This window comes from Pelodiscus sinensis, chromosome 1, assembly GCF_052426305.1.
Source record: "Pelodiscus sinensis isolate ZL-2025 chromosome 1, ASM5242630v1, whole genome shotgun sequence".
Classification (NCBI taxonomy): Eukaryota; Metazoa; Chordata; order Testudines; family Trionychidae; genus Pelodiscus; species Pelodiscus sinensis.
In genome coordinates, this window is record NC_143052.1 from 339,044,706 (window position 1) to 339,065,427 (window position 20,722).

A 20,722-nucleotide genomic window follows, 5' to 3' on the forward strand; every position below is an offset into this window, starting at 1 on the left:
AAGAGAATACCACCTGCGATCCAAACTCCTTCACCCACACTCCCTGGGTATGTCTACACTACCCTGCTAGTTCGAACTAGTGGGGTAATGTAGGCATACCGCACTTGCAAATGAAGCCCGGGATTTGAATTTCCCGGGCTTCATTTGCATAAGCAGGGAGCCGCCATTTTTAAAACCCCACTGGTTCGAACCCCGTGCAGCGCGGCTACACGGGGCTCGAACTAGGTAGTTCGTACTAGGATTCCTATTCCGAACTACCGGGACACCTCGTTCCACGAGGTTCCACGAGGTGTACCGGTAGTTCGGAATAGGAATCCTAGTCCGAACTACCTAGTTCGAGCCCCGTGTAGCTGCGCTGCACGGGGTTCGAACCAGCAGGGTTTTAAAAATGGCGGCTCCCTGCTTATGCAAATGAAGCCCGGGAAATTCAAATCCTGGGCTTCATTTGCAAGTGCGGTATGCCTACATTACCCTCCTAGTTCGAACTAGGAGGGTAGTGTAGACATACCCCCAGAGCCCTGTAGTCACTCTTGATCCACTCAGTGTCACATCTCGCAGTATCATTTGTGCCCACATGGATGAGTAGCATGGTGTAGTAGTCAGAGGGCTGGATAATCCTCGACAATGCCTCCATATTGGTACTACAGGATTGCAATCAGGCCTGGTTTGTATCTGTTCTTTCTCAGTCCCTTCTTATTATCTGCCTGGATGGCAAGGAATCCAGGACCATGGACCTTCCCTTTCCTAGAAAATTTCTACATAATGCAGAGAGTCATCTGTGATCCCTAGACCCTGGCTGGAGATCTAGCTGTGGAGTTGCCTGTTTTGTGTGATTTTACGGATAAGTCAGATTCCCTCACACTCAAACTCCCGTAGGCCTATTTATACCACTCATCCCATGTGTAAGGGAACCCAAACTGGTGTATCTTACACTTTCTTCTAATTCCTCAGTGTGCAAGTTTAAACAGGGGCAACTGGTTTAACTTACTCTTGCATCTGATATATTCATGAGCATGTCTACTTTACAGAGAAGATCAGTCCTCTGGAGGTCGATCTTCTAGTGTTCTATTTAGCAGATCTTGTGTAGACCTCCAAATTGAACACTGAGGACAGTCTCCCATTGGTGTCCTGCACTCCTCTTTCTGTGAGGAGTAAGAGAAGCCAACATGAGTGTGTGCTCCCGTTGGCCTCTCACAGTATAGACACTGTGGCAGTTCGACTTAAAGTAAGCCAAAACTAGCTTAAGCCGACTAGCCTGGTCCATTGTAGACCTAGGATTTGTGTATGTTAGGCCAGCTTAAAGTCCCTGACACATCAATAGAGCTGTTTATAATTAATGGTAAGAATTGAGCAGGGAGAATTTACAGAGAATTACTGATGAGGTAGACTGGGAAAGCTGAAATTTTGGATTGACAATCAGCACAGAGAATACAGAAATTATGGGAATTAGAAGACAAGAGAAAGAATTAAAGATCAAATTCAAAGACAAAGAACTAGAAGAAGTGGAAAAATTGTGTAGCTTGAAAGACTATGTCAAAGAATAGGAATTGTGAAGTTGGCATAAAAATAATTGTACCATTGCGTCTATGTTCAAAAAACCCATAAGAGCTGGAATGATAAAAGACATTTCAATAAAAACAAAAAGAATATATGAATGAGGCTATTCTTAATCTGTGATATTGTGGAAATTGCGGATCCTTCAATATTAGGCTTCCATTGAAGTTTTTATTTTAATTAGCTTACTTTTCACAGTCCACAATTTTGCATAAATGTTGAGGTTTGCCACACACTTTTTCCCCATTACTACAGTAGAACATCATTTATCTGAGCTGCTAGTGGCAGGGCTTGGGCTATTAGTCATGGCAAATGTCAGCCCTGTGATCTGCGGAGCAGCAGGGGTCCTGCTGTCAGCCCACAGGTGAACAGAGCTCCAGCTCTCAGAAGTATGGGCATTTGGGGCAGGTAGCTAGGGTTTTGGCTCTCAGCCCTGTGGGCAGCCTGGCCTTTGGCTTTCAGCCCCACTTATTAATGACTGTAATACAGTTGCAGCAAAATGTCTGATTATCAAAAAAAATCAGATGCATAACCAATGTTCCCTCTAATCTTTTCCATCCATGTGAAGTTTTTTTCCATCCATGTATGGAATAAATTTTTATGTGCACCGAGGCACCATCAGTAGAAACAAAAAAAACTGCTGTGGGTGCTCTGCTAATCATGTAGGCAGCATTTAAATCTCTCCTGAGTGGTCTACTCAGTACCAAGAATCAAACTTGGGCAATAAATGTCCTCTCAATTCAAGAACTTGCTTGGACGATGCTTGGAAAATTCAGACAAAACAATGAGAACTTCAATAGAAAGTGTATTTACCTAGCTTTATTTACTTAGAGTGTGCAAAATATAACCAGCCTTTTATACATCAGCATCACTACAAAAATAGCAATTACACCTGCAGTTATAGATCAGAAATCATTTGATGATAGGAACAGACCATTTTCAGTGTTCTAAGCCTTTATAACAGGGGCTCTGTGTCCCTGTTATAAACCTTTTCTCTATCAGGGGCCATTGCCCCATAGAAAAATCAGTTGGGGGCCATACAGAGCCCTGAGGGGGGCACTTAGTGTTGAGGCTTACCCTAGGCCAGAAATGAGGGGTTCAGAGTGCAGGAGGGGGCTCCAGGCTAGGACGGGGGAAGGGTGGGGTTAGGTGTGAGAGAAAGTAGGGATATGGGCTTTGGGATGTGGCTTAGGATAAGGTGTTTGGAGTGCAGGAGGGGGCTCCGGGTTAGGACCAAAGGGTTTGGAATGCAGGGGGTCCTCAGGGCTGGAGCAGGAAGCTGGAGTATGGGAGAGGAGTACAGTTTCTGGTGAGGTGTGTGGGCTCAGGGGTGGGCCATGGATGGAACAGGAGGTTGGGTCATGGGATATGGTTCAGAATGCAGGCTCCAAGAGGAAGTTTGGGTGCAGGGAAGGGGAAGGAGGGTTGCAGTGTTTGGGAGGGAGTTAGGGTGTGAGAGGGGGTTCCATCCTGGAACAGTGGCTAGAAGGGGGGTAGGGTGCAGGCTCTAGTTGGGTAGCATTTACCTCAGGAGGCTCCTGAGAGTCTTAAGGCAGCTTCTCTGTCTTCCCTGGATCCTGAGCAGCCCCTTTATGGAGGCACCAGGCAGCTCTGCGTGGAATGCACTGTCGATACTTGCAGGCGCCGTCGCCATATCTCCCTTTGGGGAGCTGCAGAGTCAGCACTGAAATTGGGAGTAGCACAGAGTTTCCTTGATCTCCCCTCTCACTAGTGTGAACCGGCATTGCTCCTGGCTCCTGCCTCATGGGAGGTCACCAAAGCTCAGGGCCTCCACCCCATAATGTGAAAACATGCCATGGTCTGGATGAAATAAAGCAGTAGGCTGGATTTAGCCCATGGGCTCTGGGTTCCTCACCCCTGCTTTTATAACATCCTTTGTCTGCTGTTCACTTTGTGTAAGTATCAGATCTTTCATTACAAGTTATTGAACAAGACCAACTACATTTGTCTTTTGAGTTTAATTTTGTGTCTGTGGCCTCTTATGGTATGTCTACACTGAAATAAAAGACCTAGCTGCCACTAACTTGAGCTTGTGGGGCTCAGACTGCCAGGCTCAAAATTGCTGTGTGGATGGTCTGGTTTGGCAGAAGCCTAACCTCTGAGATGGTGTGCTAGGGGGAGTGTTTTCCCAGAGCTGGGGCTGTGGCCAAGACCAGATGTCTGCGCAGCAATTTACAACCCTACAGCCAAAGTCCTACGCGCCTGAGTCAGCTGACTCAGGCAAGCCGCAGGTTTTTAACTGCTGGGTAGATGTTCCCTTCACACTCTTTGAACTTCTTGGAGGTGGGTGACAGGGGATGGGTCACATGAGGATTTCCTGTTGTGTTCCCTCTCTCTGGGGCATCTGGTACTGGCCACAGTCGACTGACAGGATACTGGGCTGAATGGACCATTGATCTGACCCAGTACGGCTGTTCTTACTTTGTGCAAAATTAAAATTGGCTTGAGTCCCGAACCTTACAAATATTTAACTTGCGTTTTAGATCATCCTCCAGGTCTTCAGAACCATTCAAGACTTCGAACTCCTCCACCTCCACTACCACACGCTCACACGCCAAATCAGCATCATGCAGCCTCTATCAACTCCTTAAACAGAGGGAATTTCACACCACGTAGCAACCCCAGCCCTGCTCCTACTGACCACTCTCTTTCTGGAGAGCACCCTGCCAGCACCCAAGAGCCAGCCCATGCTCAGGACAACTGGTTACTCAACAGCAACATCCCACTGGAGACAAGGTAGGGGTGGTTGTTGTTTTTTAAAGTTATTACAGTGTTCCATACTTATCTTAGTGTATACCATAGAGAAATATTAGAGGGTACACGTTTACACTAGCCCCCTAGATCGATCTAGAGAGGCTAATGAGGGCGATCAGAATTGCAAATCAAGCCCAGGATTTAAATATCCCGTGCTTGATTTGCATGTTCCCAGCCGGTCGCCATTTTAGAAATTGACTAGCCCGAAGTAACTGCCCGCGTCTACATGCAGCAGTGAAATGGGATTCCGAGTTACAGCCTCTAATTCGAATTAGCTGGTAAACCTCATTGCAGGAGGAATACCAGCTAATTCAAGTTACGGCTTTAAATTGGAATCCCATTTGACTGCCGCGTGTAGACGCGGGCAGTTACTTCAGGCTAGTCATCTTCTAAAATGGCGACTGTCTGGGAACATGCAAATCAAGCGCAGGATATTTAAATCCCGGGCTTGATTTGCAATTCCGGACACCCTCATTAGCCTCCCTAGATCAATCAAGCGGGCTAGTGTAGACGTACCCAGAGAGACAAGATGAGTGAGGTAATATCTTTTATTTAACCATTTTCTGTTGGTAAGGGAAACAAACTTGTGAGCTAACACAAAGCTCTTCTTCAAGTCTGTGTAAGCTCAAAAGATTGTCTCACCAAGAGCAGTAAGTCGAATAAAAGATGTAATCTTATCTAGTTTGCCTCTCTAATGTCCTGGGAACAACCCTTTGTACATAGAAAAATCCGTTTGTTTAGCCAGTGAACTGGTGTATAATTTATGCATTCCAAGTTGTATATATTATTACTTGTATCTTTTATTTGGACTAAGAGAGGATAAAATTGCTCTTCTTCCATAGACTGACAATATCATTGGTATTAACCATCACTTATAAATTTTCCCCATTTAAAACTAAAACCAGAATAATAGATTTAAAATGTTTTTTTTCTCAATTTAGTTTCTTTCTATGTGGTGGGGTAAATCAATATCCTATTTACAAAACTGAAATCAGTCAATATATTGAAAAGATTTAGCTTTCTAATTATGCTGCATCTAGCAGATATAATTGTAGTATGTAATGCAGAAAAGGGTGATCTTGTTAGACTTAACGGGAAAGGAGGAATTTCTTGCAACATTTTACTATGCTACAGTATTGTATCAAGAAGTATGGAACACTGAATAGTGGCACGAGTCAATTAATAATGCTTCCATTAGCTTTTCACGTTATTTTCCACGTCTGTTAACTTTGTGATTTTAGATAATTGTATGTCTCAGTATTGTCCTAATTTATCATACGGAACTTCCTTAGTTTAAAGTATTTTTCCCCATAAAATCGACTAAGATTTCAGCAAATGTATCAAAGGTCTAAAAACAAAACCACCTGGTATTGTGAATGGTTTTATTTGGATTTTACACTGTTAAAGTTTCATATTTATGAAATAAACTTTCTATATAATAGAAATGGTCTGCAGAGGTGTGTGGTACCTGGTAATAGGTGTGCTCCTATCCTTGTCCTAACAAAGTACACATGAGTAGTCCTGTGACACCTTAGAGACTAACAAAAATATTTAGGATCATGAGCTTTCATGGGTAAAATCCACTTCATCAGATGAGTACAAACAATGGATAATATGGAAAATAGTTGCTTGAAGAACAGAAAACATAAACCTTTTATAAATTCAGTTTAAGTGCTTCTTCATAGAGTAACAAGAAGGCTGAAATGAGGGGTAGATCTATCTATGATGCATATAGACACTGACAATTAGACCACATGCTGTCTTAGATTGATCCATACTCTTTGGCGCTCTGGGATTTTACTGGACATTCTGGATATGCCTGAATTAATTATAGTATCCCCTGATGGTTGTACATGCTGCCCTGTCGTATTCCCCTGTAAGATATGCTACATACTGGAACTACTTGGATAATGAAAAGGATGCTGCTGGCATTATTTAAAACCAGCCTAATTAGACTTTCCTCTCACTCACTCTTGATATTTTGCTTCTGCAACTTCTGGGTAATAAATGAGGCTGCCAGTTCTTTTGCCCCTTTCCCTTTGCTTGTGTTCACAGCGGGAAGAGATATACTGGTGAGAGAAAGGGAAAACACACATACCTGAACATATCCAATCTCGCTTGCACAGACACACCCACATACAATGAATCCAGAACATATACATACACCGTACTAACGACTTGTCTAGATAGTGAATTAGTGCACTGCAAGCAAGAGGGAACTTTTAATATCCAATAGCCGGGTCTACATGGCCAGTTCGTGCGCTGTGTTTACATTACAATCTCACTGTCTACACATGCCCTAACACACGCTATCACAAATAGACATGTGCATATTTTTTCCAGTTCAACAATTCTCTGCCCTCCCCACCATATCTATTTGCTTCCAAGCTGTGGCTCGTTATAATTCCTCAACTCTACTTCCTTACATCTGGGCCTCCTCGGGAATTTTGACTCAAGATTTCCCGTGATGGCAGATGCATCTGCTCCTGTTCAACTTGCTGAATCACCTCCTCTTTCTCCAGAGATTCTGCTCGACCATTCCGTTTGCCCAAACCCTCTCTTTGGTCCAAGTTTTGATATGTGTTTTCTCCCCTCCCTGTACCCAAGGAGGTGTCTTTCTGGAATGAAACTGGGGCATGTAAATTCACTTAACTGCCTCATTTGGGATGAACAAATCACCAGGAGAGAGGCAGACAGAAAATATTTACAAAGCCCTTCCCCCCCCTGCGCCCCAAAACCAAGCTAAGTTTTGTCAGTCCTTTGCATGTATGAGTCTCACTGAGATCAGTGAGAGCTATGTGCATCCACCCTAGGGAAGACTGCCCAGTTGAGTTACCAAGGCAGCACTGCTGAGAACATTTTAAAAGCAGATGTATATTTTGATCCATCTGGGTAGGAGCCATGTTTGCAGGTTCCTCTGAACTTCCAAATGATGTCCCAGTTTAGTATTTAGTATCTCAGGCTAATTGATTTCTTGGGGACTGACTGATTAAAACCCAACTAAAAAGCTGGCCCCAAAAGATTAGGACAAAATTATATGTTAGTACTGCAAATATGATTTAGCCACAGTTGTGGAAATTTTATTAGGGTACTAACTCTGGTGCATATACACTCAGGCAGTGAACTTTGCATATTGTTTCTTTATTAAGGAAATTTATGTCATAGCTTATTCTGGCCTCAATTCTGCAGTCTTCCTGTGAGTAATCCATTTGATTTCAGTGAGATTACTCAAGGAGCGGGCTTTTCGCTATCCGGGCTATATATGGCCCTAACCTTTAAATTTACTCCTTCCTTATTGACTTGGGGTTTGAACACATAAAATATAATAAACAGTATGAAAATAGTTAATATCTATTCAAGGCCTACACCTACAGGAAACTGAGTACAAAATAATGGCTAAATTGAATGGTAGTCAGGTCTCGCACACTGTACTCATGAAACAAAAAGAAGTGGGGGGAACACTTTTCAGATAATTCACAGCAGTCATATCATGCACATTGTAAGCCTATACAACCATGTTGTTATAAATACTTTACTCTGCCTCTTCTCTCTTGCTATTTGTTACATTCTCTTGTGGCATCTTGTCTTAACTTAGCCTGTAAGGACTTTGCAGGGAAGGTCTTGTCTTCTTTTGTGGACATACAGTGCTTACCACAGTGGAATCACCAAATCTCTTTAGGGTCTCTGGGCACCTACTGCCATGCCCAAAATAAATAATAACCTGGTTTTGTGAGACCAGTGGTGGAACCTCAAAGTTAAAGGCCCTCCCCTGAAAACATTGTGTTCCAAGATGTCTGTATCCATAGACCATGAGCAGGCCTGTACGCAGGGATCGTGCGAAGGGTTCAAACACTGCCCCCCCCTCCCAGTGGCCCGCACTTGCCTCAGCCCCCCTCACCTGTACTCCAGCCAGCCAGGTAAAAGGCAGGAATGGCGCACTGCCTGAGCCTCTCTTCCCCCATGCTCCAGCTGACCGAGGAAGGCTGGTGCTGATTCCCACCCCCCGTCTCCCCATTCCCCAGATGGGCCACTGTAGCAGGAGCAGGGCAGCCACCAGCCCCTCCCACACCTCGGGGTGGGCTGTTCCAGCTACGGCATAGCCAGACAGGAGCCAATTCTGCCCCAGCCCTCCCAGGCAGTCAGGAAAGCGGGCTGTTGGTCTGCTTTGAGATCTACTGGTTGACTGCTTGTGATAGACTGGTGAACTGCGCTCGACATCTTGGGCATCCCAAATTTAGATTATGACTGGGCTATAATTGGGCCCTGCTGGGCGTCCCACAGGCATCACATGATTAGTGCTGCTTAGTAGCAGAATGTTGTTCTTTTCATTGAAAAGATGGCTGCCATTTAAGACACTGGTATAAAGCAAAAGTAGATGAACTGATGAGATGTATGCATTACCTTTCCATCACTGACAGTTTATTTTGACATGGCTATATACAGGCAATTACATTGCAACTGGGCTGATTGCTTGTATTAATATTATTCTCGTTTAAATTAGTATTTATTTTTTAAATTGTTTTTTTAGGTACAATTGGAATATAACTGGAAAATAAGGGACCATTTTATATTTAAATGAAAATTATTTAAAAATAAAACCCTTTATAAAAAATGGTCTCTTATATTCAAGTTGTGCTGGTTTTTATTCAAAACCGATTTAAATATTGGTATGAGGAGAAAAGAGCAACAGGAAATATATATTTAAAAATATATTTAATAAAATTGCAGTCCACATTTACAAAAAAAAGCACACACACACCCTTTATATGGGCCTGATGAGGGAGAATGAGCAAGCATCAGAAATCTAAACTATTACAGTGATGTATAGAGAGAAAAAAAAGGTGGTCTGTCAGGTATCTACAGTCCAGTCTATGCCCCTGTTAAACAGGAAACTTGGACACATCCTTAACTACAGCATCACTACTGCTCCACCATATTAGGTCTGGTGAATGTTTCTCCAAACCTGAAGTAGTCTGTTTTAATTGCATATTATTTAACAGTCATATGTAGATTGGGAAATTCATATTATTACTCCTAACCAGACAGGTCACCTAGAATTTACTCAGAAAAAGTCGTCCTTGTATGTAGGTTAAGGCTTTCACTTGCTTCACAAACTACTGTCATTGTTACTTGATCCCAAATGTTATCATTCTATAAATAGATATTGTAGAGAAAACAGATTCTTTGCTGGGCAGTTATACAAATTCTGACCCAGCAGCTGAAAAAGCATTATATTGCCTTTATGTTTGATAATGACAGGTATCACTTGAGAGTTTTCCAGACAAAGAACAGGTAAAAAATTCTGTGTTTTGATGCTGAATGACAAACTAGTAATTTAGTTGGCCATCATCAATATATTGTTTCCCCCACTATATAAACTATTAGGATAATAAGATATGTTGTAGAGATAGTGGCAACATAATAAATAGAGGATGCAGGTTTAGTAACGTGTGGTAAATCTCATCTCTGACATCCACAGATCTTCCCTTTACTTCTGTGAGAGATCTTAGAGACCATTGTTCAGGTTTCTCCTTCAGACTGAAGAACAGAATTCTTCCTTCTGTATAAAGTAATTGTGTAGTTCCTTTCCATTGCAAAAATGTAACCACTTAGGAAACAAAATGTCAACAACTAGTGGAATAATAAATAAATAAACCACAAAAAGTTCAAAGTTTTAAAAAAATCCATCCCAGAGAAGCTAATCCAAGAATTAAAACCTTTGGGCTGTGTCTACACTGTCCACTTATTCCGGAAAATCAGCCGCTTTTCCGGAATAACTTGCCAGCTGTCTACACTGGCCCCTTGAATTTCCGGAAAAGCACTGACGATCTACTGTAAAATCATCAGTGCTTTTCCGGAAAAACTATGCTGCTCCCGTTCGGGCAAAAGTCCTTTTCCGGAAAACTGTTCCGTAAAAGGGCCAGTGTAGACAGCACAGATTTCTTTTCCTCAAAAAAGCCACGATCGCGAAAATGGCGATCAAGGCTTTTTTGCGGAAAAGCGCGTCTACATTGGCACGGACGCTTTTCCGGAAAAAGTGCTTTTCTGGAAAAGCATCCTGCCAATGTAGACGCGCTTTTTCCGGAAATACTTATAACGGAAAACTGTTCCGTTTTAAGCATTTCCGGAAAAGGATGCCACTGTAGACGTAGCCTTGAAGTATAGAAATATGGTATTGTGATAATCTGGTGTAAAAAATGGAACTGTATTTTTATCGACTACCCATTTTTGTAATTCCACATTAGCCAGAACAGAAAGAAAACATAAAACATAAAGAGAAAGGTATTTATTTTAAACAGAGACGATCATGATTACAGTATTGAGCACTGGATTGCAAACCTCTCCCATCCCAAATTTGAAGGTGTTTGGGTTTGATTTTTAATAATATAGGGACTATTTTCAGAATTCAGATTTGGGTTCAGCTTTTGAATGACCTTACCTATGGATGTTCAGAATGCAGAGTTGGGTGGGGACAGATTGAATTTCATGCAAAAGCCAACATAAATGCATAGTTTAGGTGCTTAAATCTTATTGCTCATGAGAATTTCGTATATTGCTGGAAGAGGAGCCTCTCCTCACATCTCCTCCTTTCCTCTTTCTCTTCATTTTCCCTCACTCCTCTCCCCTTTTCTCCTAGTTCTCTTTTCCTTACTTCTCCCACCTTTGCTACTTTAAAAGCACCATATTGTCTAAAAACATCTGCACAGCCATGAGATCTTACAGGTGAGTATTTCTCTCCACACTTTGTTCCAGTAAATGTGACCTTGCAGTGAACAAATAAATGCCTGCTGAGATGGCCATTTGCTTGACACAGCTATAGCTTCAGGACAGATGTGGTCCCAGAGAATTTCAAGCTGTAAGCACAGAGGACCAGATTACAACCCCTGATTCATGTTGAGTCAAGATCTTACTCCAGAATTAGCAGGTCTATCCAGAGTAAACTACTACTCAGGCTAGGTAAGGGGTAAAATGTGCCCCATGATAAATGAAGAGTGCAGTTGTATAGTAGGTGCAAATGTAATTCAGTGTGTGACGTTTCTGTTTCTGGCATGCATCAAAAGATCCCATAACCTGGTGTTCTTTCCCCTTTTATTGACCATTCACAACTGAAATATATAAAATCTTCATTTTTAAACAGATTTTAACTATTAACTATTAACTTTTACTGATTACTATGTTGTTAGGAGCCTTGCCTTTTATCCATTAAAGGTTCCATGTGCTACTGTGCTGCTTATTCATTACACTGAATGAAGCATCTTACTTTTCTTGCATTCTTGGGGAATGAGAGGAAGCAGTAAATACTTAGAGATGGGTTGATATTTCAAGTTCTCTGTCTCAGCTCAAGCATTTTGATCCACTTTACTTGAAAGCTATGAATATGAATCACATTACTTTCTCTGGGATCAACTGCAGAGCTGTGCTGTCAGTGCAGCTCATAGCCAACAAAGCAGGGGCTTGAACCAAACAAGTGCTGGCATTAGCTAGAAGGCCAGAGAAGGAGAAATGAAAATGAAGGTTAAGGACACTTTAGATAAAGGGAAGTTTGCATAATGTGTCAGTACTGAAGTTTCATGCTATCTGAATACAGTTTCTGTGACGTGTCTCTCATTTTCTGTAAGCACTTAATACTGCAAAAGTGATAAAGTGTCACAATGCTAACATGTTTCTCTCTTTAGTCTTGGCTAGGGAATTTGCTAAACTTTCAAGATGCAGATTCAGATTTAGTTTTGATGTTTGAAAATAGAGAAGGGCAAAATCAGGGATGGATTTGAATTTTGTAAAAGATGAGAAAGATATGCCTGCATCTCATCCTGTGGCACAGGCCAGGTTTTCTCCATTCTCATTTCCATCTCTGCCTCTGACTTACTGTAGGACCTAGGGCACCTTCCCCTGCCTGAGCCTCATTTTCTGTAAACCAAGATATGATTGTAAAGAACTTTGAGACCCTTGATGGTGCTATAGAATATCCATATATAATCATAAAACAATTGAAGTTGAGTGGTTAGCTCTAGGTCAGTCCTCCCCCCCCCCCCTCCAAACCAGAAGCATTAAAGTGTTTAGGCTATAAGGCTTTGGATTTGGCTTATCTCCATATGTGTACAAAGTAGGAATGGGCAAGACTTTTCAAAACCCAAAACATGGTATTTTAGATCAAGGTGCTATTCGTTTAAACCATCTACCACCTGCAGTCCATTATGAGAATTACAAATAACATTCCAGTTTTTGCCCCTCAGTAGTTGAAAGAATGTTTATTTAAACTGTGGACATGGAGCAAAACACAGATATCCCACCTTCTAAATATAAGACTAACATTGCCCCATTAATTAAGTAAAAAGTTAGATTCATTAACCAATTCAAAGTTGAAAGTGGGAATTTAAACAAAACAGACAGGATCCATCTGGTTAAGCTCTTGGCTGAAGATATTGTGATGACACAAGATAATATTGACTGTACTTGGGACTGTACAAGTGTATTGAGTCTTGACACAGCAGACTCGTTACTGGGGTACAGCTTTGCTAAATTAAGATTTGGTCTTTTGGATACAGCAGATCAAAAAGTTTCATAACATTTTTTTCAGAATTGGCAGAAAATAATAAAAAATGTGCATAGACATAAAAAACTAACTTTATATATATGCACACATGTGTGTTTATATATATGTTTGTATACACATACTTAGAAGTGAGCATTCTAAAAAGCTGTATATGTATATGTGTAATATCTTATACATATAAATATATGCTCCATCATTCTAATTCCATGCACTACTGCACTATAACCATTGTGATTTATAAGATCACACTTCATAGATGCATGACTCACTGGCTTCATTCATGTTTCCATGTGTATGTAGAAACATAGCAAAGCAGACATTCCTAGAGACATTGCAGGACAACCTCATTGAGATGGACATTCTCACCTCCTCCCGACATGACGGTGCTTACAATGATGGGTATGTGACACGTTTGCGGTCTTCCTATTTACTGTACAGTCATTATGATCTTTGCATGAAAGTGTTTGGTCACTTCATTGATGTTTTAAGGACGATGACATTTTTGTTTCTTCTAAGATTACTTTAAAAAATTAGGTTACTAAGCTTGAAGCACAGCATCCTGTACATATTAATGGCAGCCCCATTAATATGCTGATGATCCATAGCATCTCATTGACTTTCTTTGCCATTTTGAAAATCATTTCACTAATAAGATGTATCTGTAGCAATTTGCAGTCCTTTACAAACTAAGATTACTTGCCTTGCATTTAATCTACAGGTTGAACCTCTCTAATCCAGTACTCTCTGGACAAGCAACATCCATGGTCCACCATGATTTTATTTAGTCAGTTGTCCACTTATCGTGCATGTGGCCAAGTTTTCTGCAGTACCATAAAGTTTGTTTACAGCCACCTGTCCTAGTTCTCAGTGTTCTGTGCTGTTATTTAGCTCTGAATTACCCCTAAATGTCTTATAAGAGCCCAGTAAGCAGTGGGGGTATGTCTACACTAGCCACCCTAGTTTGAACTAGGGTGGCTAATGTAGTCATTCAAACTTGCAAATGAAGCCCGGGATTTAAATATCCTGGGCTTTATTTGCATGTTCCCGGGCGTCGCCATTTTTAAATGCCCTGTAATTCGAACTACCTGCCTGCAGCTACACGCGGCATGAGCTAGGTAGTTCGAATTATAGCTCCTAATTTCAACTACCGTTACTCCTCATTGCAGGAGGAGTAACAGTAGTTCGAATTAGAAGCTTTAATTTGAACTACCAAGCCCATGCCGCGTTTAACGGTGGGCAGGTAGTCCAAACTATGGGGCATTTAAAAATGGCGGCGCCCGGGAACATGCAAATAAAGCCCAGGATATTTAAATCCCGGGCTTCAATTGCAAGTTTGAATGACTACATTAGCCACCCTAGTTCGAACTAGGGTGGCAGTGTAGACATATCCTGGAAGAGTTAGTTACATTGCTAGACAATATTGCCTTCCCGTGGTCCTGCAGATTCTCTAGTTTGGCGCCAGTCAGGTCCCCACAGTGCCAAAAAAGAGAGGTTCAACCTGTATTTTGAGGCTGGCTGAACAATATTCAAAATTACTATTTTCCAAGTTCATTGCTTTACAAGAGTTCTGACTTATCTTTTTGACATGATATCAGTGATGTTGGCGCATCTCTTTAAAGCCACGCTTTTGGTGTTGACTTAACATCCGGTTTTGATGTTAACCATCACTTCTTAAATTTAAGTTTTGATCATATAACTTTTAAGTTATAAATTGCTTCTAAGAAGATTACACATTGCACAGAACCTGTATGACAATACTGTGTGTTAGTAGTTTTCCAATTTAATAATCATCAGCAGCTATAACAGTGTGGCCTGCTTCCTGCCGGGCCACCATGTCTCTGAGAACCAGGACTGGGGTGCACCACTCTTACCACAACTGTTGGGAGAGACTTGTCCTGCCCCACCTCTCAGCCAGCCAGCACCGGGTTGGGGCGGGGTCTCTTCCTGGTCACATAAGAGTGCTTTACTGAGGGCCATGCAAATCTGGGATGGCAGCCTTAGAGCAGCCAAGACCCAGGCAGCAGCGCTCAGCTGGCACTGGGAGGCACTACAGGGCTAGGTGAGGAGTCCAGGGCAGGCAATGGGGGCTTTGGGGACGGGGCTAGTGCTGGGGGGCTCTAAGAGGCGGGGGGATGGCACTCTGGGGATGGGGCTAATATTGGGGACTGGGGGCTGGCACTGGGGGAGGGTCCTAGGGAGGTTGGGTGCAGTGGGGCTCTGAAAACAGGAGGCTGGCATGGGAAGGTCAGGTCGTGGAGGGCTCTAAAGCACGGGGGCCTGGCACTGAGGCATTTGGAATGGGGGGCTGGCACTGGGGGGGTTCTGAGGGCAGGAGGCTGACTCTGGGGTGGGGTTGGGTGCAGGGAACTCTGGGGTCAGTGGCTGGTGCTGGGGGGTAGTGTAGGGATGGAGTCTATAGGGGTTAGGGCTGGCACTGAGGGGCTCTGGGGATCAGGGCTTTTGGCAGACTGGTATAAATTTATTTGCATATTTATTATTTGTGTGATGAATATGCAAATGTGTAAATAAAATGTTGCCAGTCCGCCAAAAGTTTGTGAATGGGTTTGCTGGTACCCAGTAGAAAAAAGTTTGGGAACCACTGTGCTATATATGATACTGCTTGGTATATTTGAATACTTCAATGGGGAGTAAATACATCTGCATAGCCCCATTGACTTCAGTGGGGCAGTACTGTTTAATCACCGTTCAGGATCTGGCCCATAAAATCAGTACCGAAACACTATTTAGCTACAGATTATTTAATCCAAAGAAGAGAATTAATAGTGGAAACACCGCTGCAAGAATTAAAGATTTAGCAGATGAATAGTGAAAATGAAAATAACGAGTTATGCTCTAGCAACCATTATTTTGTACAATTAATTAACAGGTTGGCCAGATGTAGTATAAACATTGTTTTGAAAGAAAATCCACATCACTTTATACTGCACAAATTATTTTATGACTTTTCTTCACAGCAATGTTTCTGCATATGAAAGTTTTCCCTATGATTACATGTGTGTCTCTGAGATAGTACCCATGGACCCCATGTTCTTTTGGCATAAAGCAGCATAACCCTATTGACTTCAGTGGGGCAGTACTGTTTTTTCAGTGCTCAGGATCTGGCCTATAAAATCAATACTGAAACACTAGCTGCATTGAGCCTGATTCTGATCCCACACTGGTGTAATTAGTCCTGATTTACACTGGCCTAACAGAGGAGAATCAGGCCTACCATCTTTACCACTATTTCTCCTTTCTTTACCTTTGCTCCTGAAGAAAAATTCAGGAATGGGGATTTGAGTGCCTTATATTTCTGAAGAGCTTTTCCTGAAAATTGGTGGCTTCGTTTATATTTTGACCCAACTCCCATGGAAGTCAAGGGGATTCTTCCCTCTGACTTTAGTGAGACTTCCTAAAGGTGCTTAAATTACTGTTTCCCAAGCTCCTCATAAACAATTAGGGTAAAATATGGCTGCTGTCAAAATGCTGGGATGGAAAATTGGGAACACTGTCACAATTCGGACACTGTGAAAGGACTTGATCTCCATTTCCCCATCTAAACTCAGCAAAACAAAACAAAACAAAGCTCTCTTGTGACAATTGGTATATTTGGGTAAATTTTCATATTCTCCCCTGTCTCCAACTTGCTCCCATTAAAATTAAAGGTTCAATGGGGCCAGGATCAGTTCTGCCTGCATGAATTGATCTGTTCTAGCTGTTCTTGGGATCTCTTATTTCACTGTAATGTGAGCTTTCCCGTGGAGATTTCTCTTATTATCAAAATGTTCTCTGTTGGCACTGTGATGTTTTTCCTTTACTCTATGTGACTTGCCTTTGTTTTTTACTCTTCTCTTCTGTGCATGGCATCCATGTATTTACAAAACATTGTGAGAAGCTGCTGACTTCATTCTGACAGCAGCCACCATCTCTAAGCTATGAATTCTTCCTCTGCTTTTCTTTTTGTGAAGAGTCACCTACCCTTTGTCTTTCTTCCCTCAGGCACTTCCTGTTTAAACCTGGAGGCACCTCTCCCCTCTTTTGTACAACATCGCCAGGATATCCCCTGACGTCCAGCACTGTGTACTCGCCTCCCCCTAGACCCCTTCCTAGAAGTACCTTCTCTAGGCCTGCCTTTAATCTGAAGAAGCCCTATAAGTACTGTAACTGGAAATGTGCTGCTCTGAGTGCCATTATCATCTCTGTCACGCTGGTGATCCTGCTGGCTTATTTTATCGGTAAGCATATTCCACTTTTCAGCCTTTTTGTCCTTTACCCTCAGTGCCAAGTGTTGCTAACATTTGGTGCAAGACCAAGTAGGTTACACCCATTGCCACTCTTAAGCAGACCTGCTAACAGAGGAGACAAAGGGAGCAACCCTTCAATTCTAAAGTGACCGAGGCTTCTGGCCATTGCATCCAGAGCCCTGGGCCTTTTAAATTGCTGCCAGAGCACTGCACCACATGCTCAGGGAGGCTTTAAGGGCTGGGGGGCATAGCATGCTTTGGGAGGCACTGAGGACTGGCTGCTCTGGGCCCCACCCCTTCTGGGAGTGTGGAGCTACTCAGTCCATCTTCCCCACGGGCCCAGTGTGGCTGTTAGTTCCCCTGCTAACAAGCAAGGCCTTTGGGGATTTGTCTGGAGGATGAGTTATTGCATGGTAAAATGGGATGTAAATCTGCTGGACGCTAACAGGCTGCGTGGACCATGCAACTGCGCACTATAGGAACTCTAGTGTACTTTGACATATTCCAGTCTCAAATAACAGCAAGTCCATGTGCACACAGGAACCTTTGCAGTAGCTTGGTCCATGTGGGTCATCTGTGCACAGCAGGCTGGTGCACTTTGGATATACACCCCAGCTTGCTATACACGATCTCTGTCTAAACAACCCCTGAATCCCTTGTGTAAGTCCATTGTCTTTGGTGGATGTTGCAGTGTTAGGCTCATTTCATTTAATAGTATTGCCAAGGTTTCCCTATTCATATGCTGTTTATAAATAGTTTAAAGTGCTCCTTTTCTGCTGGAGAAAGTGTTGGAATCAGCTAGAGTGAGACAAGCCCAGCTACAGTGAAGCATAATAGTGAGACCAGGTCCTAATCATGCTCAGTGGGAGCTGAGTCAGACTCCAGATCCTAAAATGTTGACTCTGTTCTTACTCCAGCAAAATCTCCTCTTGGCTTGGAGTTAAATATTGCTTCTCTTACTCACGTGAGTAATTGTATTAGAATGAATGGAACTACTTGCATGAGTAAGGGGAACAGCCTAGGAGTTTTAGTTGAATGAAGAAGTAGTTCAGGGGCTTTGGCCCAACAAGACATTTTGAGGATTAGTGAAATAACTTAACTTTGAAATGCAGAAGATCTGGAAATTTTTCTGTCCTGTTGTAGCCATTCAATGGCAGTTTTGTTTGAGTTTTGTCTGCAGTTGGTTTCCTGTATTTCTAAGTTTTCCAATGCTTATTGCAAGGAACAACTGAACTATTAAGATGAGAAGGCTATTCCTAACTTCTACAGTGTAGGTAGTACCCTTCATTTATTTTCTTTTTTACTGATAAACCTACTTTTAATTTATATACATTCTTTCCTAATTTTCTCTTTTAATATCGCAACGATACATACTGTTGTTATAAAGATCCTAAGACTGTAGCCACAGGTGAAAGAGCCTGTCTTTGTGGCACAAACAAGGTGTTGTCTTTGTTTTCACTGTAACATCCTGGAGGCTAATGATCTGTAAATACTGTTGTTAGAGGTACCAAAACCCATGGCTTGGATTAAAAGATTTTTTTGCTTTCATTTCTTATGTGTATAATTATTACTATCACCAGTGATCAGTTTCACCATGTTCCTTTTATGTGTGCTGCACTAATGACTGGATCTTTTCCACAACTGACTTGTGTTATGCTGTAGTCGCTTTTGTGCCTACTATAATAGTAGCAGAAATGATTAATTAACAAACATTAAATCAGTAATAGTTTGATGGACTGTACAGTCAGTTTTCATTATTTGATACTTACATTTGAATCTGTCTGTCTTACTCATGGAGCAATCTCCTTATGAACTGACCAGGGTTCCATTGTGTATGTGTCAGAGGAATCTCTTCATAGCTCACTTAAAACTTTGGTGCCCATTAATTATGCCTGTTGCTATATATATAGTTGGCTGTGTTACAGACAGATCTGGAAGGCTGGCTTGCCCTTCAGTGATCTGCTATTCAAAAACCTTTTCCAGCAGTTTTGAAAAGAGTAGACTCCTGATTTAATTCATTGTTAATATGGTTAAAAATGATGTCCCTGGGTTATGCTGGAGTCCTTTTTCCCCCATTTGGATGAATCCTGTGGCATCTGCAAAGCACTATGTGTGGCTGGCAAAGTGCCAGCAGGGTTGATCAGGTTGAACTCTAGCAATTGTGGGTCATTATTGCTAATTTCTAAAGGAACTATCAATTATTAAAAATAAAATTCATTGATGCAGCACAGCATAAACATATTTCATAAATAGTGTCGCTGCCAGACCCACTGATTTAATCAGCGGGCAAAAAAACAATAATTTAATTTGATTTTGAAGAAAAATTGGGTTTAATTTCAAGTATAATCAATTATTAATTACTGTAATGAGAGACTCTGACTGAGTTTACTAATTAACTCATTTAAAAATTATGAATAACCTTTTCATTTGTAATTATTTTCTACATCCTCTCAAGTTGCAGATAAGAATTGTATCACCTTCCCCCCAAAAAATTATTTTTGCCAACTTCTGAGAAGATGGTGATCAAAATTATGAAGTTTTTAGTAACAATGCATTTTTTATTTTCTGTTCTGTTTAAAAAATAAATGTTTATGTACCATTGATACTTATGTACCTCTGTATGCATTTGTGAGTGTGTTCAGATATCCTTACTCATGTTGAGTTGTATGTCACTTCTATTGATTTCCTTGAGACTGTTTGACTTGTTAAAGTATTGTTGAACATGAGCAAGAGTGGCAAATTATAGCCTTTATTATGTCTAGTGAATGTTGATAACTTGGCCCGTTGCCAATGGCTCTTGTTAAAGTCATTATGGAAATTCTCTTTTATGACCATTGGCCCAATAAAAAAGAAGTTGAAGCAAATGGAAAGACTCCCATTACAGAGAGCAAGTTTGGATCAGGGCTGATTGCAGTGGTTTGCAGTTCGATTATTTTTTCATCCACCTAGCAGTTGATACTAATGCTCTAGTCTACCAGGAAAGGTAGGGCAGCAGAATACCATTCAAAAGACAGTCCTGCATTCAAATTAAAACAAAACAAAAACATCTAACTCAAGCAGAATTTTTTTAACCTGAAAAGAGCCAGAGACTTCATGAACACCACTAGGGACTTTGCCCATACGTTTTATGTGCCAGATTCTCAGATACATCAGTGATGTGCAGCGCAAGGCAAGACGAGTATCTGTAACTGGACTAACTTCCATTGGTGAAAGAGACAAGCTTACACAGAGCTTCTGCTTAAGTCTGAGATGGATAGACAGCTAGTAAATCTGCATGAAAACATAGAGCCGTTTGGACCTTTTCGAAACTGTTTGCAGGAGATGGTTGCATTTTTAAAAATTCATCTTCAGCCTCCACTGTCAACTATTTAAGGGGAAAAACCACAGAGCAGCAGGTATTTCCATTTTACCAGAGTTATGCTTTTTATATGACTTATTTATCTTGAAATTCTTTGATTTCAAAGATCTGGGGTCAGGGCAATTGGAAAAGATGCAAGAGTCCATATAAACATAGAGACTAGGACCGGACCAGACTAGGCCTCAGTTGGAGTATTGTGTCCAGTTCTGGGCACCACATTTTAAAAAATATGTGGAC

The 20,722-nt window shown here is 41.7% G+C and overlaps 1 protein-coding gene across 7 annotated transcripts in view; it reads left to right on the forward strand.

The window, feature by feature from the left end:
• The window catches only part of TENM4 (teneurin transmembrane protein 4), an 870,263-nt gene that overhangs the window by 583,307 nt on the left and 266,234 nt on the right, over positions 1-20,722 (forward strand). For all 7 annotated transcript variants that reach the window (XM_075919469.2, XM_075919465.2, XM_075919468.2 and 4 more), the window contains 3 exons: positions 4,059-4,311; positions 13,184-13,282; positions 16,883-17,118. In XM_075919469.2, coding sequence (XP_075775584.1) covers positions 4,059-4,311; positions 13,184-13,282; positions 16,883-17,118 — 588 coding nt within the window. The remainder of the gene's footprint in view (positions 1-4,058; positions 4,312-13,183; positions 13,283-16,882; positions 17,119-20,722) is intronic.